General features: G+C 36.0%; 1 protein-coding gene across 2 annotated transcripts in view; it reads right to left on the reverse strand.

Moving 5' to 3' along the window:
- Window positions 1-27,774, reverse strand: part of SNTG1 (syntrophin gamma 1) — a 564,878-nt gene that overhangs the window by 200,811 nt on the left and 336,293 nt on the right. For both annotated transcript variants that reach the window (XM_023540209.1, XM_003421078.3), the window contains exon 11: window positions 22,513-22,551. In XM_023540209.1, coding sequence (XP_023395977.1) covers window positions 22,513-22,551 — 39 coding nt within the window. The remainder of the gene's footprint in view (window positions 1-22,512; window positions 22,552-27,774) is intronic.

Below are 27,774 nucleotides of genomic sequence, written 5' to 3' on the forward strand. Positions count from 1 at the left end.
GAGATCTACATAAAAGGAAAAACATACCAAGCTCATGGATAGGTAGACTCAACATTGTGAAAATGACAATTCTACATAAAGAAATATACAAATATAATGCAATTCTGATCCAAATGCTAACAATATTCTTTAAAGAGATGGAAAAACTAATCATTAACTTTATATGGAAAGGGAAGAAGCCCCAGATAACTAAAGCACTACTGAAGGAGAATAAAGTAGGAGTACTTGCACTATCTGACCTCACAACCTACTATACAACTATGGTACTCAAAACAGTCTGGTACTGGTACAATGACAGGTACATTGATCAGTGGAAAAGAACTGAGAACCCAGATGTAAACCCACCCACCTATGGTAACCTGATTTACAATGGTCCAAATTCCATCAAATGGGGAATAGACAGTCTTTTCAACAAATGGTGCTGGCAAAACTGGATGTCCATCTGCAGAAAAATGAAACAGGACCCATACCTCACACCATACACAAAAACTATTTCAAAATGGATCAAAGACCTAAGTATAAAGCCAAAAACTATAAAGATCATAGGAGGAAAAACAGGATCAATGCTAAAGGCCCTAACACACAGCATTAACAGGATACAAACCATAACTAATGACAAGCAAACTCCAGAAGATAAGCTAGATAACTGGGATCTTCTAAAATTAAACACTTATGCTCATCAAAAGACTTCACCAAAAGAGTAAAAAGAGAACCTACAGACTGGGAAAAAAAAAATTTGGCTATTCCAAATCAGACAAAGGTCTAATCTCTAAAATCTACAGGAAAATACAACACCTCTACAACAAAAAGACAAATAATCCAATTAAAAAATGGGAAAAGGAAATTAATAGACACTTAATTTTTTTCACCAAAGAAGGCATTCAAGACGCTAACCGACACATGAGGAAATGCTCACAATCAGTAGCCATTAGAGAAATGCACATCAAAACCACAATGAGATAAAATCTTGCCTTGGCATTACTGACTCAAATCAGAAAAACAGACAACAATGAATGTTGGAGAGGCTGTGGGGAGATTGGAATGTTTATGCATTGCTGATGGGAATGCAAAATGATACCATTTTGGAGAATGATATGATGCTTCCTTAGAAAGCCAGAAATAGAAGTACTATATGATCCAGGAATCCCATGCCTAAGAATTAAAATATATATATACCTTAGAGAAATAAGAGCCACACAAGAATAGGCATATACACACCCATGTTCACTGCAGTATTGTTCACAGTAGCAAAAAGATGGAAACAATCTAGATGCCCATCTCTAGTTATGGAGGTGTGAGTAGGTCATGCCCCTTGCTGTCCCTCTCTGATGAAACCGCATCTGGAACACTACCACCAGCCCTGCTGCAGTCACTCCAGGGATCGTGCCTGAGGGTTTCTGCCAAGTCAGGTCCAGCAACTCCTCGCCGCTTCTGAACTGTCTCTCCCTCCCCCTGCCACTCAGTCCATTTTCTAACTTTGCCTTTGATGTTCAGGGTTCCTAGCTTGTCATGTATATAATCGTTTCACTTCTTTTTTCTGGTCTTTGTTGTAAGAGGGATCACCAGAAGCAGCTAACTACTGTGCTGTCTTGGCCCCACCTCAGAATAGTGTTCTTTTTTGATGGCATGTAATTGAAATGCTAAAAAGCTCTTAACTTGTCAAAGATGAGTCAGAATCAACTCCTTGGCACCTAACAACAAAGTCTTCAAAATAATAGGACAGTAATAATGTTTTTGGACAAACATTTTTTTAAATTATGATCTCATTTGTGATATATTATTAAATATTTTTGTAACCATGGGTAATTTGATATTTGCAGATATAGTATTTCTTGCATATGGTCAGATCCATAATTTCAACAGAAATATGGAAAGCTCATTGACAAAGTATAAATTTTAAACATAAATTGCTTTCATAGTGAATTTACAAATAATAGTACTTGCAGTTTATCCTCACTAAATGACTAATAGAAAACAATCTTCCCAGAAGCAGTAAGAACAAAAACAAATCATACATACCCACAATCAAAAACACTTCTTTTTCCTGAAGTAAATTATCTGTAACAATTAAATCTAAGAAAATAAATTACAAACCAGTTGTAATGTAGGTCATTACAATTTTTTTAACTTTTTCTACACAAGCTGAAGTGTTTGTATGCAATTAAAATGTTATTATCATAATTTATCTGATATTATGTATTCTTTGCTTCAGCAAATATTTACTAAGCACCAATTACTTCCAAAGCACTGTTTTAGCTACTGAGGACAAATTGATGAACACAATCGAGAAAGATTGTTTCTCTTTTGGCTTTTATTGTTCTACAGAAAGAAAGCAGACAATAAACATCAATATAGAGTAAAAGCAGTCCATTATACAGAGATGGGATGCTTACATAGACGATAGCAGAGAAGCCAGGACAGGCTCAATGAAAATGTTACCGCGGAGCAGACTCTTGAAGCATGTAAGAGAGTTAACCTGGGGACATCAGGTGAGAGTGTTGCAGAAAGTTGTCATGAAAAGACCAGAGAACGAAAGACCTGAATGTACCAGAGAAGTAGTATATGCATCAGAACAGCAGGAGGGAGGGAAGCACGAAAAGGAGCAACTGGATAGAAGACCAGACAGATGTGGTTCTACATTTACGGCAATTCCTCCTAATCCACTTTTACTATTCCTGAGAGTTTGACATAACTGACATAAAATAATATATTTTTAGATTGCTATAATATGAAAAAAAAATAATATGAAAAGTTGTTTCTAAATTTCTTTTTAAATTAATAAATGTTGTATATGTGTAGGTACTCAGCCATCAATATATATTTGTTAGGATCATTGGTCAAATTAGGCTTCCTAGCTGTCTTTTGGCTATCTCAGGTTGTGGAATTACATATCAACAGTTTCTTTTTGATCAACTCTCAAGTTTATATTAGTGCTTAGAACTAATTATGTTATTCTATGCCATTTTTTCTGTATTTTAAACATAATTAGAAAGCAATCAATATTAGGACTCCGCTTTTTATCATGTCTAACTTACAGTGGCTGTAATATATTAGGAAAACCTGTTTAAATTTGTCTGAACAAAATATTTAGAAGGAAATAAAGGACAAAAGACTCTTCCGCTACCTCATACCCTCAGAGTCTCTGGAGGACTCGTGATGTTACTACATGAATAAATGACTTTCCTGCTGTAAGGCTGTACCTAACAAGAGACATCATCCCAGTCATGTGGTTAGCAGACTATTTCTTGATTCTCTGTGTAAACTGTAGTCACTTGCGTTCAGTTTTAGGACCATCATGACTTACCTCAAAGAATGCTACATTTACTTGGAAGAGTTGAGAACAAATCTGATGAAAAAGTATAAAGCTATATTACAATAATAAATAGCATTAAAAAAATAGCATGTAAAATTCTTAGTAAATAATCACATCTTGAAGAAGCCTCATGTTTACGGAGAGTTGCTTCAGGTCAAAATACACACCTCTCCACCTAAAATGGTACCACTTTACTGTCTCAGCCCTGCCTGACCCTCTATCTTTCAACGTCAATTAATAAATCCCAACTCCTAGCTTGGAAACCCTGGTGGTGTAGTGGTTAAGAGCTATGGCTGCTAACCAGGCGCTCCTTGGAAACTCTGTGGGGACAGTTCTGTCGTATAGAGTCGCTATGAGTAGGAATCAACTCAACAACAATCAATTTGTTTTGTTTTGGTTTGGTTTTTAACTCCTAGCTCTGGACTGCAAAGCTCTGTGTGCTCTAACAGTTGCCTCCCTCTCAGGCCCACTTGGGTCCACACTCTCTATTCTCTACTTTTCCCTACCACAATTGCCTTATTTAATTCTGGGAGGAAAAACCATTAACCCTGAATAGGTGCATGCTAGCCCTCTGCTCCAATCTTCTTCTCCATCATTCCCAGGCTGCAGCCTTATTGCCATCTAGAGTTCAGTTTAAAGATTCCCTTCTGGGTGAGCCTCTATTCACCATCTGACAAGCACTACCACCCCGGCTCCTTTACCTGGAGCAACCTGGTACTTTTCCTGTAAATATGTGTTCATTGTGTGCTTCCCTTAATTAGAATTATTTTGCCCATTATACAGTTTAGGATTTAGGCCTATTCCCAAGAAAGGTGATCCAACTGAATGTAGAAAATATAGAACAATATCATTAATATCACATGCAAGCAAAATTTTGCTGCAGATCATTCAAAAACGGCTGCAGCAGTATATCGACAGGGAACTGCCAGAAATTCAGGCCGGTTTCAGAAGAGGATGTGGAACCAGGCATATCGTTGCTGATATCAGATGGATCCTGGCTGAAAGCAGAGAATACCAAAAGGATGTTTACCTGTGTTTTATTGACTATGCAAAGGCATTCGACTGTGTGGATCATAACAAACTATGGATAACATAGCAAAGAATGGGAATTCCAGAACACTTAATTGTGCTCATGAGGAATCTTTACATAGATCAAGAGGCGGTTGTTCGGACAGAACAAGGGGATCCTGATTGGTTTAAAGTCAGGAAAGGTGTGTGTCAGGGTTGTATACTTTCACCACACCTATTCAATCTGTATGCTGAGCAAATAATCCGAGAAGCTGGACTATATGAAGAAGAATGGGGTATCAGGGTTGGAGGAAGACTCATTAACAACCTGCGGTATGCAGATGACAGAACTGTGGTTGCTGAAAGTGAAGAGGACTTGAAGCACTTACTAATGAAGATCAAAGACCACAGCCTTCAGTATGGATTGCACCTCAACATAAAGAAAACAAAAATCCTCACAACTGGACCAGTGAGCAACATCATGATAAATGGAGAAATGATTGAAGTTGTCAAGGATTTCATTTTACTTGGATCCACAATCAACAGCCATGGAAGCAGCAGTCAAGAAATCAAAAGACGCATTGCATTGGGTAAATCTGCTGCAAAGGGCCTCTTCAAAGTGTTGAATAGCAAAGATGTCACCTTGGAGCCTGACCCAAGCCATGGTAATTTCAATCGCATCATATGCATGTGAAAGCTGGACGATGAATAAGGAAGACCGGAGAAGAACTGACGCCTTTGAATTGTGGTGTTGGCGAAGAATATTGAATATACCATGGACTGCCAAAAGAACAAACAAATCTGTCTTAGAAGAGGTAGAACCAGAATGCTCCTTAGAAGCAAGGATGGCGAGACTGCATCTTACATACTTTGGACATATTGTCAGGAGGGATCAGTCCCTGGAGAAGGACATCATGCTTGGCAGAGTACAGGGTCAGCAGAAAAGAGGAAGACCCTCAATGAGGTGGATTGACACAGTGGCTGCAACAATGAGCTCAAGCATAACAGTGATTGTAAGGGTGGCTCAGGACTGGGCAGTGTTTCGTTCTGTTGTGCATAGGGTCGCTATGAGTCGGAACAAACTGAATGGCACCTAACAACAAGAACAACAACACAGTTGAGGAAATGAAAGCCAGAGAAGGTGAACCACTTAATATGTATTGTCTAAGACCCCACAGCAAATATAAGCCATGTCTGGCTCCAATAACGATAGGTACATAGACTAATGGAATAGAATTGAAAGTTCAGAACTAAAGCCATATTTCAATGGCCAATTGATTTTTGACAAAGATGCTAAGTCTATTCAATGGGGAATGGAAGTGAGGCAACAGATCTCCATTGCAAGAGAGTGAAGCTAGACCCATACCCTACATGCTATACAAAAATTAACTCAAAATGGATCAAGAACCATTTAAGAACTAAAACCATCAACTCTTGGGAGAAGACAGCGGTAATACTCCAGGATCTAGTATTTGGCAATAGATTCTTAGCTATGAGGCCAAAAGTGTAAGCAACAAAGGACAAAATAAATAAATTGGACTTCATTAAAATTTAAAACTTTGGTTTATCAAAGGACTTTATCAACAAAGTAAACAGACATCCTATAGATGGGGTGAAAAAAATGGGAACCATATATTGGATAAAAGGAGTCCTGGTGTACAATTGTTAAGTGCTCAGCTGCTAACCAAAAGCTTGGTAATTAGAACTCACCAGCCACTCTACGGGAGAAAAGACCCGGCAATCTGCTCCTGTAAAGATTACAGACTAGGAAACACTGTGGAGCAGTTCTACTCTGTCATATAGAGTTGCTACGAGACAAATCGACAGCATAAAACAACAGCAGTACTTCAGATAAGGGTTTAGTACCAAGAATTTAGGAAGAACTCCCACAACTTAGCAACAAAAAGACAAAATGTGATGTCGATTGTTCTGCGTTTAGCTGTGTTTTCCCTCCCATTCTCTTTTTTCTAGTCCCCTATTTTTTTTTATAAAAGGTATAGCAAAAGAGCTTCCTGTGCTTGGAATTTCTAAGGTGCTTTAGCTAAACTAAATGTGAAAATTAGCTGACAAATAGCTGTTTATGCTTTACCTCCTCCAACTGCAGTTCCATTCTGCTTCCAGACCAGCTTCTTCTCAGTGAATTATCATAGAACATTCAAAATTTATTAACTCCTAAATATTATATATGTTTTTTCTTATAGAAAATGTATCTTAAAGGGTTTTAATGTTTATTTAGAGACTGAACTTCTGTATGTTATACTACCAAGACCTATGATTATCACAGAACAATACATTATCAAAAAATGTAAAGCCATTTTTATTAACTAATAAATATTTTGTTATATTTCACATACACTTTAATACACATAATGCATTAATTGTTTTGTTCATGTAACAAAATAAAATATAGAGTACAAGATGTTTAAATTTTATTTTTTTGTAATGTCACAGTTTTAGTCATTCAAACAAATACCTATCAAGCACATCCATTTTAGTCATTCCCTTAATGTGCCTCTTGTTCAAAATGTGATTAAAATTCACTCATGACTCAGTGGGTAGAATTTTGCAACTAAATTATAAATTTCAATATGTGTCATTGCTCACTGAGTAGTTATAATTAACTGAAGTGTTATTGTGACATTTTACTATATGCCAATTTGTCAGAATAAACTTTGAGACTTGAAAATGCGGTTCTTCCACTAAGATTACTAATTTTACTTTTAAGATAAAGCCAAAATTAAACAAGAAAAATTTCTGTATTTGGTGGAGGAAGAACATCTCTTTATTGCTTGCTACTATAACTAGCATAGCTGTCTTTTGCTATGAGAACTGTTAAGCATTCTAACATAGAAACAAATAGCCTGCTTCAAATTTAATAATATTGAATGTTGCTTTTCTATATTTCAGAAATAGGTTCATATATTTTTCAAAATATATTTAAGTTAGAATTTACTTCAAACATTACAAACTTCAGTGTTACAAAAGTAATATACCATATATTCCATTTTACTGTTGTTGTTAGGTGTCCTCGACTCAGTTCTGACTCATAATGACCCATGAACAACAGCACAAAACACTGCCCAGTCCTGCACTAGCCTCACAATCGGTGCTATGCATGAGCCGTCCTCCAGCCACTGTGTCAATCCTTGTCGTTGAGGGTCTTTCTCTTCATCACTCACTGACCCTCTCTTTACCAAGCATGATATCCTTCTTCAGGGCCTCGTCTCTCCAGATAACATGTCCAAAGTACGTGAGATGAAGAATATATGTACATACGTATTTTATACACTATACATATATATATATAATATTTATATACATATGTACATATGTGTGTGGATGGATATAAAACATAAAAAAAAAGTCTTCACTCTCCTTAAGTTCCAGGAACACTCACAGCTAAGAATCTAACAAACATCATTCTAAAAGTTGAAATCCATGCACATAAGCATAAAAAACAGAGAAAGAGTTACCTGTAAATTTTACAGATTAGACCCTGTTGAATATGTTGTAGTCAAAACTTTTTCCCAATCTGTAGGTTCTATTTTTACTTTTTTGGAGAAGTTCTTTGGGGAACATAAGTGTTTAAGTTTGAGGGGGTCCCATTTATCTAGATCATTTTCATCTGCATGTGCATTTTTAAATTATTCTTGGTAATCTATTTATGCCATATCTGCGGGCCTCTAGCATTGTCCCTAATTTTCCCTTCATGATCTTTATAGTTTTACATTTTACATTTAGGTCTTTGATCCATTTTGAGTTAGTTTTCGTGTTTTGTGTGAGGTATGGATTCTGTTTAATTTTACTACAGATAGAGATCCAATTTTGCCAGCACCATTTGTTGAAGAGACTGTCTCTTCCCCATTCAATAACCTTTGGTACTTTGATGAAGATAAGCTGTTCATGTTGTTGATGTTGTTGTTAGGTGCCGTTGAGTCGCTTCCGACGCATAGCGACCCTACGCACAATAGAACGAAACACTGCCCCGTCCTGAGCCACCCTTACAATCGTTGTTATGCTTGAGCTCATTGTTGCAGCCACTGTGTCAATCCACCTCGTTGAGGGTCTTCCTCTTTTCCGCTGACCCTGTACTCTGCCAAGCATGATGTCCTTCTCCAGGGACTGATCCCTCCTGACAATATGTCTTTTTTTGGTCTTTGGTGCAGGGTGGCATTATGGTGTGTGTAATTAAGCTGCTATCTTGGGTCTGACCTACACTAGGCTTTCTGACATCATATTGACTGTTTTTTTAACTTACCCAGGACCTGAATTCTGAGCCTAAATTATTCTTGCATTTCTGTACCTCATCAGCTCCATAATACTCCCATTTCCATGTGCAACTGCTGGTCGATGAAGCTACAACTTTGCATTAGAACTCTGGCATTAATACTCATTGCTGTCAAGTTGATTCTGACCCACAGGGCCCTACAGAACAGAGTATAACTGCCCCATAGAGTTTCCAAGAAGGGGCTGGTGGATTCAAACTGCCGACCTTTTTGGTTAGCAGGCGAGCTCTTAACCAATGTACCACCAGGGCTCCCAGGCTTTAATAGGTATCTGAAATTGTTGTCTACGACTATACTATTCTAATTACCTGGTAAATTTGCAGAGTTTAACTTCTTTCTAATGCTTTCAGCTAAATTTTAATTCCCAGCATCCATTTTGTTAATATATTTACATGTTAGTAAATATATTAAGATATAAGTCCTTATTCTTCTCACTGATCTTAGTGAGTAGCATGATATAATAATAGATTTCCCAATAAAAGAAATTAGCTTTTCATGTTACCACTTTTCAGAAGAAGACTATGACAAATATATTCAAGAGTGGTTATGTAAATTTTCATTTATATATACAATTATCTTTTAGGCATGTCAATTATATTTTGAAGCTTTAATGCCTACTCTTGTTAAAAAGTACAAGAACAATTAGAGAGAAAGAATGCTTAAATGCATGTTGAATATGATAATATGCAGTGAGTAGTTATGGAAAATATAAATTTAAAAATGTGAATATTTTGAACAATTCATAGTCCAGTTAATATAAAAGATAAGTTAGATTTATATGATGAAACACATGCACCAGAATGACATGAGCACATGAAGTACATACACCAGAAGTAGAAGGCAGCATAACCATGATTTCAACTCAGATTTTCCAAATTCCGGTCCACTGCTACTTCTTAAGATCACGTTCTTAAGAAGGTTTTTCTCTTTTTTTTTTATGTCATTGTCGAAACATTACAGGATTAACGGGAAATGATAAAAGAGAATAGCTGAATACCTGAATTATCACCCCCCACACTAAATACTTAAAAGGTAATTCATTGTAAAGAGAAATTTAGAGAAAGGGTTGGAATAAAATCATAAAGTTAGTAACATGCAAAGGAGTACATTATAGGATATTAACAAATTACTTAAAAAGCTTAATAAATCTAAATGGACATATTTAAGTTAAATCTTTCTCTCTGATTTAAGAATGTATAAAATGCTCGTTAGAGCTCACTATGTTAAAAAGACCTTTTCCACTTATTATACAGATTAAAAATCGTCAAAAACTCTTAAAAGGCACAAAAGTTAACATGGTGGATTCAAAATATAATATTAAATACTTCATTCCATTTGTAAAGTTACTATAATATCCATTAAACTCTCATTTATGCTTCAGGGTTTTAAGAGTAACATATATAAAAAAAACAAAAACAGATATATATGCTATTTAATATCAAATATATTTAATATGATGTGAAGTTAAACAAATACCATAATTATTTATTTTGCGTTTCCTCTAAAAAATATCTCAACAAGTTGATCATAGTTCAGCAGTGAAACCCAACATACAAAACATGAACCTGCTCATAAAGCAGGCCATGTATCTTCAGTTTGCCCCACTAGATCTAATTTCCACCTTTCCACACCCTGTGCTGGGCTTAGGATGCTGCCCTGTGTATGCTTCAGAAGCAACTCCCTTGGCTTCTGGCTCCCAGTTGGTGCGCCACCCTTTGAGAGAAATCAGTAGGAAAAGATGGTGGAACTAGTATGAAAAAAAGATGACAGTATTTATTTTCCAACTCTGTCCCTGCACAGGCTGCTAGTCTTCACAGAATCCTTTACAAAATGACACATCTTCTGTCAGGCATTCTTATCTATATGTTGTTTTCATTTGCTCCTGGATTCTGCTCCTGCTCACAGGGACCCCACGTTAAAGAGAAGGAAACATTTCCTGGTCTCACACCATCTTCATGATTGTTGGTATGCTTGAGTCCATTGTTGAGGCCACTGTATATTTTGAGTGCCTTCCAATCTAGGGGCGCATTTTCCAGCACTGTATCAGACAATATTCTGTTGTGATCCATTGGCTAATTTTCAGAAGTAGATTATCAGAACTTTTCTCCTAGTCCGTTTTAGTATGGAAAATCTGATAAAACCTGTCCACCATGGGTGACCCTGCTGGCATTTGAAATACTGGTGGCATAGCTTCCATCATCATAGCACCACACAAGCCACCACAGTATAACAAACTGACAGATGGACGGTGGTCTTATTTAAATAACTGCACTTGTTGTTGTCAGCTGCAATAAAATTGGTCCCAACTCTTGATGACCCCATGCACAAGAGAACTAATCTCTGCCTTATCCTGTGCCATCCTCACGATCAGTTGCAGATAGGACTGTTGTGATCCATAGAGTTGTCATTGGCTAATTTTTGGATATAGAACACCAAGCCTTTCTTAACTACCCTTCAATAACTCTGTAACAGCTCCTTCCCCTTCCTGCTTCAAGCCTAAGTACTGTCTCCCTAATGATAATAGATTTTTTCAAATTCTTCACTGATTTTTCAAAAATATCACATACTTTTGTAAATCTTGCCATAATTTTATTTCCCTCAATGTCCTAGGTTTTTTGTGTGTGTGTGATCTGTTATCTATAAAGATCTTTATGATACAAAAGGCATTTATGTTGCGTATTTAAAAATAGATAAAATGTACAAAATAAAAGTATTTTTTACTAGTGAGGCACAAAAAGATTGGGAAATTCTCTCTATATATCCACATAAAACAAGTAAAAAATTGGAAAAATCTTGTCAAAACAACATTTCAGCAATCTGGAAATCAACTCAAGGGAAAAAATAAATCGAGAAATGCTATTCTTCAAACACTGTTAGGATTTTTGGTTAGGACAATGGAAGTCTGTGGTCTTAGTGCATCAGGATGCTCTGGTCCCCAGCACTGTCAGTGAAAACAATTACCCACATAGCACTGGAAATGAAACCCAACAGCTTTGCTACCAGAGAGCTAGATTCAGTAGGGGAATGAGTGACATAAACTCATGCTTTGCCAGTTAAAATAGCAAACTAGGTGGGAAACAAATGGGCAAATCTCATAGCTTTGCTAATGTGAAATTGTGGTGCCTGTTGGGGCAATGACTGGACATATTACATATTTATCAGGTTAAGTCTGGAAATGAGAATGCCAACATAAGGCTAGATAAACACACCACACATCCCTGACAGATTAGGAAACTGCATAATGGATAAACCACTGCATGTTTATCCATTTAAATACTGATAAACGTGAGTTGTTCCCAGTTTGGGGACATTTCACATAAAAATTCTATGAGCATTCCTGAACACATCTTTGTATGGACATATGCTTTCATTTCTCTTAAATACTTAGGATTTGATTAGCTAGATAATATGGTCAGTGTACATGTAAATTTTTAATAACTGCCAGATAGTTTTCCAAAGTGACTGTACCATTTTATATCCGCACCAGCAGTATATGAGAGTTCCAGCTCCTCCTTACCAAGAATTAATATCAGCAGTCTTCTGACATGCTGTCTTCAATGAGACATACTCTTGAGTTTGGTATCATTTACTTTTAATTTGCATTTCCCTAATAACTAATGTCACAATTAAAAAGACAAGTAAGAAAGAAAATGCCAAACTGGATGTCCTAAAAGACTCTGAAACTTGCTCTTGAATATAGAGCAGTTAAAACGAATGGAAGAAATGATGAAGTGAAAGAACTGAAGGAAAGATCTGAAAGGTAAGTTAGTTCAAAAGACAATGAAAATTATTATAATGAAATACGCAAAGACATGGAGTTAGAAAACCAAAGGGGAAGAACGTGCTTGACGCTTCTTGAACTGAAAAACTGAAGAAAAAAATTCAAGACTGGAATTGAAAAATCTAAGGATTCAAAGGTAAAATATTTATTGATGCAGGAATCATCAAAACAAGATAGAAGAAATATCCAGAGTCACTGTGCCAAAAAGAATAAGTCAACATTCAACCATGGCAAGAGGTAGCATATGATCAAGAACTGGTGGTATTGAGGGAAGAAGTCCAAGCTACACTGAAGGCATTGGAGAAAAACTAGGCTCTAGGAATTGACGGAATGCCAATTGAGATGTTTCAACAAACGGATGCCCCACTGGAGGTGCTTACTCATCTGTGCCAAGAAATCTGGAAGACAGCTTCCTGCCCAACTGTCTGGAAGAGATACATGTTTGCGCCCATTCTAAAGAAAGGTGACCCAACAGAATGTGGAAATTATTGAACAAAATCATTAATTTCACACGCAAATAGAATTTTGCTGAAGACAACTCAAAGGTGGTTGCAGGAGAACATCAATAGGGAACTGCCGGAAATTGAAGCTGAATTCAGAAGATGACATGTAATGAAGCATATCATTGCCTATGTCAAATGGATGTTGGCTGAAAGCAAACAAAACCAGGAAGACGTTTACCTGTATTTTATTGATTAGGCAAAGGCATTCAACAGCGTGGATCATAACAAATTATGGATAACATTTGTGAAGAATGGGAATTACAGAACACATAACTGTGCTCATGAGCAACTGTACATATACCAAGAGGCAGTCCTTCAAAGAGAACAAGGAGATATTGAGTGTCAGGAAAGTTAGGAAAGGTGTGTGTCAGGGTTATATCCTTTCATCATACTTATTCAATCTGTATGCTGAACAAATAATCTGAGAAGCTGGCCTACATGAAGAAGGATGTGGCTTCAGGATTGGAGGAAGACTAATTAACAACCAGCATTATGCAGATGACACAAACTTGCTTGCTGAAAGTGAAGGACTTGAATCACTTACTGATGAAGATCAAAGACCATAGCCTTCAGTATGGATTACACCTCAACGTAAAGAAAACAAATATCCTCACAACTGGACCAATAAGCAACATCATGATTAACAGAGAATATATTCATATTGTCAAGGATTTAATTTTACTTGGATCCACAATTGACGCCCATAGAAGCAACAGTCAAGAAATCAAATGACATATTGCATTGGGAAAATCTGCTTAAAAGACCTCTTTAAAGATATCATTTTGAGGACTAAGGTGCACCTGACTCAAGCCATGGTATTTTCATTCACCTCCTATGCCTGCACATGCTGGACAATGAATAAGGAAGGCTGAAGAAGAATTGATGCCTTTGAATTATGGTATTGGCAACGAATCTTGAATAAACCATGTTCATCCAGGAGAATGGAAATCTGTCTTGGTGTAAGTGCAGCCAAAATTCTTCTCAGTCTCATATACTTTGGACATGTTCAGGAGGTACCAGTCCCTGGGGAAGGACATCGTGCTTGATAAAGTAGAGGGTCAGCAAAAGAGAAGACGACCCTCAGTAAGATGAATTGACACAGCGGCTGCAATGATAGTCTCAAATATAGCAAGAGTTTGAGGATCGCACAGTCAGTGTCTCATTCTATTGTACATACGGTCGCTATGAATTGGAACTCACTTGATGGCACTTAACAAAAACAACAGCTAATGAATTTGGGCATTTTTTCATGTGCTCATTTGGCATCAGTGTACTTCTTTGGTGAAGTGTTTTTCAAATCTTTACGTGCTTTTATATTGATTTTTTGTTTTCATGTTAGTGAATTTTGAGGGTTTAAAAATGTATTTTAGATGCAAGTTTTTTATTAGATATATAGTATTTCAAATATTTTCTCCAAGTTTGTGCCTTGTATTTTCATTCTTTCAGTAGTTGGTTTTGGAAAGCGGGAGTTTTTAATTCAGAAAAAAGTCTCCGAATTTTAACCACATTTATTTACAGATAATTCCAAACAACTTTACATTGTGATTGCTACAGAATCATTGTGTCAGGCACTGTATTATGAACTAAGGATAAAACAATGACTACTATTTTTACCTTCAGGGAGTTCACAGCTGCAAGCTTGGAAGATGGGTAATTAAATACAGAATAATATACAAGGTGATAATTACAACAGAAGAGATATGCATAAGGTCCTACAGGAACCCATAGCTTCAACTTCCATCTATAACCCAACAGTGATGTGTTAATTGCTTAAACACACAAATACAAACATAAAATTGCTACAAATAAACAACACTTTTTAAAAATAATCTTGAAATGACAAAATCTTTCTACATACATAAACAAAAACATAAGTCATAAAGGAAAGATTTCTAACTTAGGCTACAACACAAAGGGTAAATTTTCTTCATGTATTGAATATGTAGTACCCGAAAATAAATAAATATATAAGAAAACAACCAAGAAGCAAACAAAATTTGATCAAAATTTGGAAAATACAGATATAAAAAGGATATACCAATGCCACTTAAAGATGTTCAACCTCATACATAGTATGAGAAAGGCATCTAACAAATGTCAAACACATGTATTTTTTCAGCTATCAGTTGAAATAAAACCAAAGATCAAAGGACTTCAAATAAATATGGTAGGCTGATTGGATTCTAATATATAGACATGCAAAAGAAAATGTAACGACAATGACAGGTTCAACATATCTGAGCTGAAAACAATACATGGAAATTTCTTGGTGAAGTAATTGAATAGGGAACAAATCAATAGAATCGGGAGCTGAAATGAAAGAGCTCACATAGGAAGAGTATAGAATTGAGGACAGATGCTTGAGGATGAAGTCCCCATAGTAGAAACCCAACTCATAGTAGAAAAGGAACTGGTAATGCCTCTCTCCAGATGCAATCATTTTTAACATATTCTTGTGCATCTTCTTGAGATTTTGTTTTCCTTATACAAAAATACGTGTACTGATCATTCCAAACTCTTCACTTAAAAGAGTAGCATGTTCCATTCCTGTTATTAACCTTGCTATTGTCACTTTAAAAACTTTAGTGGATAATCTTCTATGCCAGTCAAATAGATTTAACTCTTTCTTTCAATGGCTGCAGAATATTCCACTGATTTTATATAGCACTGCATCTTTGGAATTAGAGATATTTAGTTGCTACATACTTTTGGTGGGTGTGGGATTGTTTCTGTCAATCTTTCCCAGAGGTTAGTATGGCCCTTTGTATATTCTACCAGTGCTACCTGGGACTTCTAATTATGGTAAAAGATTTTGTTTTCAGGCTTAATATTGTTCCGTTAGTAGTAAACATTTGAATTTGTCTATAAGGTCCCTGAGTGGCACAGTTTGCACTCAACTACTAACGTAAAGGTTGACGGTTCAGATCCGCCCTTCAGCACCATGGAAGAAAGACCAGGTGATGTGCTTTTGTAAAAATGACAGCCAAGAAAACCCTATGGAGTAGTTCTACTCTGTAATATATGAGGCTGTTATGGGTTGAATCAAATTAATAGTAACAAGTTACCTATATATATATATACACACACACACACACATCCATTGCCATCGAGTCAATTCTGACTCATGGCGACACTATAAAACAGCGTAGAACTACCCATAGGGTTTACAAGTGACTGGTCCCTTCTGATAACATGTCCAAAATATGTGAGACGAAGTCTTGCCATCCTTGTTTCTAAGGAGCATTCTGGCTGTACTTCTTCCGAGACAGATTTGTTCATTCTTCTGGCAGTCCATGGTATACTCAATATTCTATGCCAACACCATAATTCAAAGGCATCAATTCTTCTTCTTTGTCTTCCTTATTCATTGTCCAGCTTTGCATGTGCGAGGCGATTGAAAACACCATGGTTTGCATCAGGCGCACCTTAGTCCTTAAAGTGGTATCTCTGCTTTTTAACACTTTAAAGAGGGCTTTTGCAGCAGATTTGTCCAATGCAGTATGTCTTTTGATTTCTTGACTGCTGCTTTCATGGGTGTTGATTGTGGATCCAAGTAAAATGAAATCATTGTCAACTTCCATATTTTCTCCATATATCATGATGTTGCTTTTTGGTCCAATTGTGAGGATTTTTGTTTTCCCTATGTTGAGGTGTAACCACACTGAAAGCTGTGATCTTTAATTTTCATCAATTTTGCAACTCAAAGCTTGAATTTTTTTCTTCAGTTCCTTCATTTTGAGAAATGTTGAGCGTGTTCTTCCCTTTTGTTTTTCTAACCCCAGGTTTTGCACATTTCATTATAACACTTTGTCTTCTCAAGAAGAAATCTTCTGTTCAACTCTTTTCCTTCATTATTTCTTCCTTTTGCTTTAGCTACTCTATGTTCAAGAGCAAGTTTCAGAGTTTCTTCTAACATCCATTTTGGTCTTTCTTTCTTTCCTGTCTTTTTGATGATCTCTTTCTTTCTTCATGTGCGATGTCCTTGATGTCATTCCACAACTTATATGATCTTCAGTCATTAGTGTTCAATGCATCAAACCTATCCTTAAGATGATCTCTAAATTCAGGTACGATATACTCAAGGTTGTACTTTGGCTCCTGGGCTTGTTCTAATTTCGTTCAACTTCAACTTGGACTTGCATATGAGCAATTGATGGTCCGTTCTGCAGTCAGCCCCTGGCCCTGTTCTGATTGATGACATTGAAATTTTCCATTATCTTTTCCCACAGATGTAGCTGATTTGATTCCTATGTACTTCATCCAGCGAGGTTGTGTATAGTCTCCATTTATGTTGTTGAAAAAAGGTATTTGCAATGAAGAAGCTGTCAGTCTTGCAAAATTCTATCATGCCATCTTCGGCATCATTTTCTATCACCAAGGCCATATTTTCCCACTACTGATCCTTCTTTGTTTCCAACTTTTGCATTCCAATCATCAGTAATTATCAATGCATCTTGATTGCATGTTTGATCAATTTCAGACTGCAGAAGTTCATAAACATCTTCAATTTCTTCATCTTTGACCTTAGAGGTTGGTGAGTATATTTGAGTAACAGTCATATTAACTGGTCTTCTTGTAGGCGTATTGGTATTATCCTATCCCAGACAGCGTTGTACTTCAGGATAGATCTTGAAACGTTCTTTTTGTTGATGAATGCAACATGATTTCAGTTCAATTTGTCATTCTGGCATAGTAGACTATATGATTGCCTGATTCAAAATGGCCAATATCAGTCCATTTCAGCTCACTAATGCCTAACATATCGATCTTTATGCATTCCATTTCATTTTTGACAATTTCCAATTTTCCTTGATTAATACTTTGTACATTCTATGTTCCTATTATTAATAAATGTCGGTAGCTGTTTCTTCTCATTTTGAGTTGTGCCACATTAGCAAATGAAGGTCTGGAAAGCTTGACTCCAACCATGACATTAAGGTCATCTGTACTTTGAGGAGGCAGCTCTTCCCATGTCATATTTTGAGTGCCTTCCAACCTGAGGGGCTTATCTTCAGGTACTATATCAGACAATGTTCCACTGCTATTCATAAGGTTTTCAGTGGCTAATTTTTTCAAAATGTGGAAGCTCAGCTGAAACTTTCCACCATGGGCGACCCTGCTGGCATTTGAAATACCAGTGGCATAGCTTTGAGCATCACAGCCACATACAAGCCACCACAGTGTGACAAACTGACAGATGCGTGGTGTGTGTGTGTGTGTGTGTGTGTGTGTATATTACACGCATATATAAAATTCACTTGCCATTACCAAAAACGCTCTGTTGCTGTAGGGTCCGTTCCGACTCATAACAACCCTCTAGGAAAGAGTAGAACTGCCCTGTAGGGTTTCCAAGGAGCAGCTGGTGGATTTGAACTGCCAGCCTTTTGGTTAGCAGCGAGCTCTTAACCACTGCACAACCAGGGCTCTGCTACTTGCCATTTGTAAATCTAAAAGATGTATTTTAAATTTGAATACATATTGCCAAATTCTCCCTTAAAATCTTCACTGTTAGACATTTATAAGCAGGGAGAATGCTTCACCCTCTACCTACTGTAGTCAATGTTACTTGTTAAATGTTTTAATTTTTGCTAATTAATAAGAGAAAAAAAGGTCTATTTTTTTTTGTGACGATCTAATTTAGGTCTTGTGGTTGTTGTGGTTGTTGTTGTTAGGTGCTGTCGAGTTGGTTCCAACTCATATCGACCCTATGCACAACAGAACAAAACACTGCCCGGTCCTGAGCCATCCTTACAATCGTTGTTATGCTTGAGCTCATTGTTGCAGCCACCGTGTCAATCCACCTCATTGAGGGTCTTCCTCTTTTCTGCTGACCCTGTACTCTGCCAAGCATGGTGTCCTTCTCCAAGGACTGATCCCTCCTGACAACATGTCCAAAGTATGTAAGGCGCAGTTTCGCCATCCTTGCCTCTAAGGAGCATTTGTTCTTTTGGCAGTCCATGGTATATTCAATATTCTTCACCAACACCACAATTCAAAGGCATCAATTCTTCTTCGGTCTTCCTTGTTCACTGTCCAGCTTTCACATGCATACGATATGATTGAAAATACCATGGCTTGGGTCAGGCGCACCTTAGTCTTCAGGGTGACATCTTTGCTCTTCAACACTTTGAAGAGGTCCTTTGCAGCAGATTTACCCGATGCAATGTGTTTTTTGATTTCTTGACTGCTGTTTCCTTGGCTGTTGATTGTAGATCCAAGTAAAATGAAATCCTTGACAACTTCAATCTTTTCTCCATTTATCATGATGTTTATCAGGTCCTGTGGAGTCATGATTTATCACTTTTTCTAAAGTAATATGATTTAATAATAATAAATACAGGCACCTCAAATGAGTATTAGGATGTAAGAAGAGAAAAAATATATGTATACATGGATTTTTTTTTTTCTTTTTTAGATTAGACTTTCCTTATAATGGTTTATTTCCTCATATGATTTATATTTTTAACTGCAACCTCTTCTCAGTAGAAGTAATTTTACTGATAATCTCAGGCGCTCTGGTCTGTGGGAGCACCTCCAAGAGCTGATCTCTAGTCTTTGTCTCTCCTGGGCAATGGTGGCTCTATTTAGAGCCAGACCAATTTCTGCTTTGTTTTTATTTCAATTTCTCAGGTTTGGATAGCTGTCACACCTAGATGGTACAAATTCAAAACAAAAACCTACAAGATGCAGAGATTCTGTTTCAATGTATTGTGGGTGATTTATTTTTTCTTTTTTTGGTATCTAGATCATCTGGGATACGAGGGGGCTTGTTTTTACCTGTATCTATCCTAATAACCGTTGAATATTTAAATATTTCAACATACACATGACCTATTTAATCAAAAGCGTATGTATAAATATATATATGCCTATGCATATTTATATCTAATCTAAGCATCACAGAACTATAAATAAAATCAAATTAGGATGAGAGAGATTCAACCTGATTTAGTTCAAGCCAAGAGTTCTGTTTGTAAATCTGAATGACAAACGGATTTCTACATATGTTTTAATTTCCTCTCCTTATTGTGGCTCAGTCTTTAATAAATAGCAAAGGCACCTTGGTCTCCTCCTGTATAGTTATCACAATATGCAGGTGAGCTTTTCCTATTAGGCATACAGATGAATGCTGAACTGAAAATTAGCTCTATTGTCTGCATTTTTTCATTCATATGATAGAAATAGTAAGAGAAAAATCTACTAACTCTCAGCTTTCAGGTTTTTTAAAGTGTCAGGAAGAATTCACTATGATTTTCAAAACTGTGGTATGCTAAGTATTTTGAAATAAAATTCCAGTATAATTTAAAAATATTAAAAGAGTAGTGGGAGAAAAGACCTGGTGATCTGCTCCCATAAAGATTTCAGCCTAGGCAACCCTATGGGGCAGTTCTATTTTGTCATATAGGATCCCTATGAGTTGGAATTAGCTTGATGGCACACAATAGTATCAAGAACAACAAAAGAGTAGCAAAAAAAAAAAAAAAAAAGATAAATACTAATGAACACATGTATTTATTATATATAAATATAATGAACTTTCTAAAATGAAATGTGCTAAAATATTAAAGACATTTTTATTATTGTTTATTCCACATTTTTTTTTTTTTTAATTACTGCACTTGGTATTATTCTAAACCTCGATAAATGCAGAGCTGGCAAAGATTGTACAAGTAACTAACCTGAATATCTGAATACGTACAAAATGTAAATACAGTTGTCATCACAAGCAAAGAATAGTGTGGTGGTTATCAGGGCTATGAAACACTGTCATATAAATTACACTCATTATTTATACTTCATCGTTGAGGTTAGAAAGATCAAGGAAGGATACTGATATGAATCTTAGATTCATTCTTAAATCAAAGTCACATGTATTCATTTATATTGTTAGCAAGAATTTCTGAAAACAGCAGGTAACTGTTTTGATATATCTGACTACTGAAGAGCCCAAGTTTAGAGATAGACATCACAGCCTTCTTCATGGCTGATGCTTCCTTCTACTTGAATAAATTACTCCTCCATGAAATTTTCCCTTTACTGGAGTGCTCTGATACCATTAAACTGTATTTCTCGGAATGTTGTCTGCACACCACTGGCATCAGAATCACTTGGGATGTGAGTTACAAAAAGAGTTTTCCAGGTATCATTCCTGACTTGGTGACTCGGAAGCTCTGGACTAGAGCCCTGGTATCTGCCTTGTAAGTGAGGCCCTTAAATAAAACACAGCTTGCAGCAGATTGTGGCTAGACAAACACCTTTCCCCAATCTCTGCTCATATCCAAAGTATCAATTTGGCTTCAGAGTGAGGGCCTCAAAGTAGGAGGCAGGTGATGCCTAAGGTGACATGGCACAGTGCGGAGCATTATGGATGCAAGGAGTTCTCTAGGGAAGTGATTACTATCATTTCTTTCAGTGTGTACAGCTTTGAGGACTACTCTGAGCATATCAGCATCATTTATGATATAATTTCTATAAGAATATAAATTCTGCATTCTAAAAACAACTTAAAAAATCCAGTATATTAATGTTAATAGTAGTATATATTCAGTACTTTATATGCATTATCATTTAATCCTCAAAATAAATGTGTGAGGTGGTTTATACTTATATAAATGTTGCAAATAAGGAAACTGTGGTTTAGGTAAGAAAAGTAGTAGTGTAAGATGAAGAGCATTTAAAAAATTTACCACTGAAATTAATTGTATAAGTAACTAAAGTAACTACATACAAGTAACAAAGTGACTAAAGTACAATTTATAAAGAGCTAGATCATATTTAGATTTTGCTCAATAGTTGTGAATTGACATTGATGCCAAGCGTAAGGGCAGTCTATGCCTTGCTATTTCACTAGCTGATAACTCTGATATATTAACAACCTCTGCATGAGTTGAAAAAGTGAACCCTCACTTTTACTCATTCAATTTAATTTGTTTTTGTTATGCTAATGAAATTAACACTAAATTTAAGTCTAGCATAACACAATTGTAAGTAGAATCAGTGTGAAATAAATTACTTGTTTGATTAATCAGATATTATTTTCATTCTATGCAGCAAATTACACTCATTTGAAATATCCACAAACTTTGAAAATGTCCTTAATTTGTAGGTTAGTTAAACATACCCAAACCCCACTGCCGTCGAGTCGATTCCAACTCATAGCGACCCTATAGGACAGAGTAGAACTACCCCATAGAGTTTCCAAGGAGCGCCTGGCGGATTTGAGCTTCCAAACTCTTGGCTAACAGCTGTAGTAATTAACCACTATGCCACCAGGGTTTCCTAGTTAAACATAGGTCTCTCAAATGTTAAGATGTAGTAAAACCATCTCATGTAAGTAGCTCTCCAAGTTTTTTCAAAATTGTTATCAAAATAAATATAAGTATCTTGTCAAAAATAGTTTCAACTTACTTTACTTAAATAAAAGTTTAAAAAATTACTTTTTACTGTAATTGGGGAAGCATATGTTTCACAATATTAAGAAATATATTAAATTACATGTTTTCCTGAAGATGGAAAACAATAGTAACAATTCTCACATAAAGATCATAAGCCATCAAGATTATATTCTATAATAGATAAAGAAATATATGAATCAGCTTTCCAAGTATTTCTCAACCTTACCTGCTGGTTTACAGGAAAATTTCTGTTGATTTTTTTGATCTGCAATAACAAATAGATAAATAAGCAAACAAATAAATAATAAACGTGAGAACAACAAGATTCAAGTACCACCCAAACCATCAGCCTTTGAGTCAATTCTAACTCATAGTGACCCTAATGGACAGATTAGAGCTGTCTCATATGGTTTCAAAGGCTGTAAATCTTTACAGAAGCAAACTGCCACATATTTCTCCTGCAGAGCAGCTGGTGGGTTTGAACAGCCAACCTTTGGGTAAGTAGCTGAGCACTTCAACAACTGCACCACCAGGGATCTTTTTAAAGTACCACGATTCCAAATATATTTGTGAGAATCTATCCTTTGGTGAATTAATATTTAGTATATATTAATTCAATATTCAATAATCTCTATTCAACAATCAATAACATATATTCTATACTCTTTTTTTTTAATAATTGGAAAATGGAATATATGAGGTATAAATCTAGGAAAATTGCAAGTTTTCAAAAATGAAAAGGAATGCATAAAATCGATATCATAGACATTAGTGAGCTGAAATTGACTATTATTGGCCATTTTGGATTGGTCAATCATATGATCTACTATGCAGGCAATGACAAATGGAAAAGGAATCGTGTTGCATTTATCACCCAAAAGAACATTTCAAGATCTACCGTGAAGTACAACACAGTCAGTGATAATTTTTTTTACAAGGAAGACCAGTTAATACAACTATCATTCAAATTTACACACCAAACACTAAGGCCAAAGATGAATAAATTGAAGGTTTTTACCAACTTCTGCAGTCTGAAATTGATCAAACATGTGATCAAAATGCACCAATAATTACTGGTGATTGGAATGTGAAAGTTGGAAGCAAAGAAGAAAGATCAGAAGTGGAAAAATATGGCTTTGATGACAGAAACAATACTGGAGATTGCATGATAGAATTTTGCAAGACCAACAAATTTTTCGTCGCAAATACCTTCTTTCAACAACATGAATGGTAACTATACATGTGGACCTCGCAATATGGAATATGCAGAAATCAACTACATCTTTGAACAGGGACAATTGAGAGAAGCTCAGTATCAGCAGTCAGAACAAGGCCAGGGGCAGACTGCAGAACAGACTCATCAATTGTTCGTATGCAAGTTCAAATTGAAGATGAAGAAAATTAGAGCAAGCTCATGAGAGCCAAAATATGGCATTGAATATATCCCACCTGAATTTAGAGACCATCTCAAGAACAGATTTGACACTAATGACCGAAGATCAGACTAGTTGGGGGATGACATCAAAGACATCATACATGAAAGCAAGAGATCTTTAAAAAGACAGGAAAGAAAGAAAAGACCAAAATGAAGGTCAGAAGAGATTCTGAAACTTGCTCTTGATAATAGAGTGGATAAAGCAAACCAAGAAAAGATAAAGTAAAATAGCTGAACAGATAACTTCAAAGGGCAGGTCAAGAAGACAAAGCAAAGTATTATAATGAAATCCACAAAGACCTGGAACTAGGAAACCAAGAGGGAAGAACAAACTTGGCATTTCTCAAACTGAAAGAACTGAAGAAAAAATTCAAGCCTGGAGTTGTAATATTGAAGGGTTCTATGGGGAAAATATTGAATGACACAAGGAAGCTTCAAAAGAAGATGGAAGGAATACAGAGTCACTGTAACAAAAAGAACTGGTTGATGTTCAACCATTTCAGGGGGTATCATGTGATCAAGAACTGATGGTACTGAAGGAAGAAGTCCAAACTTCACTGAAGGCATTGGTGAAAGACAAGGCTCCAGGAATTGACAGAATACCAACTGAGATGTTTTAGCAAATGGATGCCACACTGGAGGTGTTCACTCACCTGTGCCAAGAAATTTGGAAGATAGCTAACCTGGCCAACTGACTGAAAAAAAAAAAAAAAGAGATCCATATTTGTGCCCATTCCAAAGGAAGGTGATTCAACAGAATTCAGAAATCATCAAATAATATTAATATCACACACAAGTAAAACTTTGCTGAAGATGATTCAAAAGTGGTTGCAGCAGTACATCAACAGGGAACTGCAAGAAATTCCCGCCAGATTCAACAGAGGACATGGAAATAGGGATATGATTGCTGATATCAGATGCATATTGACTGAAAGCACAGAATACCAGAAAGATATTTACTTGTCTTTTACTGACTATGCAAAGACATTCAACTGTGTGGATCACAGCAAATAATGGTTAACATTGCAAAGAATGTGAATTCCAGAACACTTGTGTTCATAGGGAAACTTTACATAGACCAAAAGGCAGTTGTTCAGACAGGAAAAGGGATACCACACAGTTTAAAGGTAAGAAAGGTGTGTGCCAGGGTTGTATTCTTCACCTTACTTATTCAATTGTATACTGAGCAAATAATCCGAGAATCTGGAGAGTATGAAGGACACCACAGCATCAGGATTGGAGGAAGACTCATTAACAACCTGCATTATGCAGATGACACAGCCTTGCTTGCTGAAAGTGAAGAGGGCTTGAAGCACTTACTAACGAAGATCAAAGACCACAGCCTTCAGTATGGATTGCATCTCAATAGAAAGAAAACAAAAATTCTCACAAATGGACCAATAAGCAACATCATGATAAACGGAGAAAAGACTGAAATTGTCAATGATTTCATTTTACTTGGATCCACAAAGACCGTGGAAGCAGTATTCAAGAAATCAAAGGACGTATTGTATTGGGCAAATCTATTACAAAAGACCTCTTTAAGGTGTTAAAAAATGAAGATGTCACTTTGAAGATTTAGGTATGCCTGACCCAAACCATGGTGTTTTCAATCACCTCATATGCATAGAAAAATTGGCAATGAATAAGGAAGAGTGAAGAGGAATGGAAGGCTTTGAATTAAGGTGTTGGTGAAGAATATTGAGTATACCACGGACTGCCAAAAGAATGAACAAATCTGTTTTGGAAGAAGTAAAGCCAGAATGCTCCTTAGAAGCAAGGATGGCAAGACTTCGTCTCACATATTTTGCACATGTTATCAGGAAGAACAAATTTCTGGAGAAGGACATCATGCTTGTTAAAATAAAGCATTAGCGAAAAGGAGGAAGACCATAAATGAGATGGATGGACACAGTGACTGCAACAACTAGTTCAAGGGTATCAAAGAATGTGAGGATGGCACAGGAATGAGCAGTGTTAGGGTCACTATAGTAGGAACTGGCTCAAGGCCACCTAACAACAATGACAACATATATTTTATCCTTTATATTCTCTATACTCAATGATCTATTTTATATATATATATATATTTGAGATATAGATTAATTCTATCTTGACTTACCGCAATTATTAAATGTCAAATACTTATTATGGATACTTCTTAAGTTTGGCTATCAGAATTATCCCACATTTTGTTTGTTAGCATTAAAAGAAAGATTTATGTCTAATCATTTCTGGTTTATGAAAAAGCAAAAGGTTGTGTTTTCATACAATAAGTGAATATTTATGAAAAAATGTAGAAAGTTATTTTTTTGTAATTTATTTATTTTTTATTTCATTTGAAATCATATCCTATTTATTTTAACACCCTAGAGAGCAGAGGGAACAGAAAATCAAACATTGAATGATAAAGTATATGTGCTGAAATGTTTCTTGTCAGGATTCCGAATAAAATATAACATTTACTTTAAGCAAATTTAATGAATGACATTTTATAAGAATTTAAAATACCTCTTCAGAGAAAGCATTCCTCTGTAGTATGCCATACGAACAGAGTTTAAAAAACAAATCTCAATATGAATATCAGGCCTGGAAAAATGACCCTGCACTACTCAAAGTTTTGCTCAGTAGTAGTTTTGCAATAATTATTTTTCTTTGGCTTTTCCAGAGAGAGTTAAATAATTAGCTTTTTGATAAAATATTACATCACACTAAATTATTTACATCAGACTAAATGGCTTACATCAGACGAGCTCATTTTCACTTATGAATAAATTTTATTGTATTAGTTCATTTCCCCTCTCTTTTTTTAGTTCCTTTTGTCTTACTGGAAAATGTGAAATAACAGGTCATTTAATGGAAATTAAGCACAATTTTGGAGAATTTTCAAATAGCTCATCTATAAGAACAGGCTTCTTAAGTGACACTAAACCATAGACTGGTAAGATACTCTCATTTAAAATGTAAAATAAAAGAAAAAGAGAAAACATATGATTTGTGTATGGCATGTACAAAACCCATATTTTATATTCCTATTATTATTTCAACATAGTCATTTGCCCGGGTGAGGAATCAGCAAAGGAAATCTCTAAAACTACTTGTCTCATCAGTTAAAATCAGTGAAAAATGCATTGAATATAGGTATAGTTGCACATCTGATTAATGTAATTGCTGTCAATAAGTTGTATGCCTATGAAAAGTTGAACTGGTAAAAGTTGTGTGATAGATACACTTACAACAATGACAAAAAAATGAATAGCAGCTGAAACCACTAAGGTACAGCAAAACACCTCATGGAATTTAGTTCCTTGGTTTGAAGGTTTAGGGTCATGGTTTCATGGGACATCCCAGTTAATTAACCTAATAACTTGTTTAGTGCTTCTGTTCTACCTGCTAATTCATTGAGTAGTACCTGGAGTCTTAAAAGCTTGCAAGCAGCCATCCAAAGCATGGCAATTGACCTCTATTCACCTGGAGAAATGGAGGAAGGAGGAGAATCAGGAATAGGAGGCAAGTATGAAATGTACGACTAATTGCCTCGATGGACAACTGTCCCCTCTGTCATGAGACCAGAAGAATGGGGTAGTGCCAGCTACCATTATGAACATTTTGATCAAAGATTCTATAGAGGAACCCTGATCAGAAAGGGGAAAATGCAGAAGAGAATTTAAAATTCTCATGGAAGCCAGAATTTCTGGAACTATGGAGGCTGGATGAACCCCTGAAACTATTGCCCTGAGACAGTATTTAAACCTTAAACCAAAGGTGTTCCCTGAAGTTGTCTTAAAATCAAACTATAGTCTAGCTTAACACGGAAAAAATGTCTGTTTTGAGCATTATGCTCTTTTAAGATCTACCTATATGGAATCAAAGTGACAAACGCAACTTGAAAGATTAGATAGCAACCTTAGGGGGCAGTAAGTTTATGTTAATGGGGAGGAACAACTCAGAAAAGGAGGATGAGAATGGTTGCACAACCCAAAGAATGTAACCAATGCACAGAATTCTACATGTAGTAGTGGTTGAATGGCATATGTTTTACTGTATATTCTC

The sequence above is a fragment of the Loxodonta africana genome, chromosome 14, assembly GCF_030014295.1.
Source record: "Loxodonta africana isolate mLoxAfr1 chromosome 14, mLoxAfr1.hap2, whole genome shotgun sequence".
Lineage (NCBI taxonomy): Eukaryota > Metazoa > Chordata > Mammalia > Proboscidea > Elephantidae > Loxodonta > Loxodonta africana.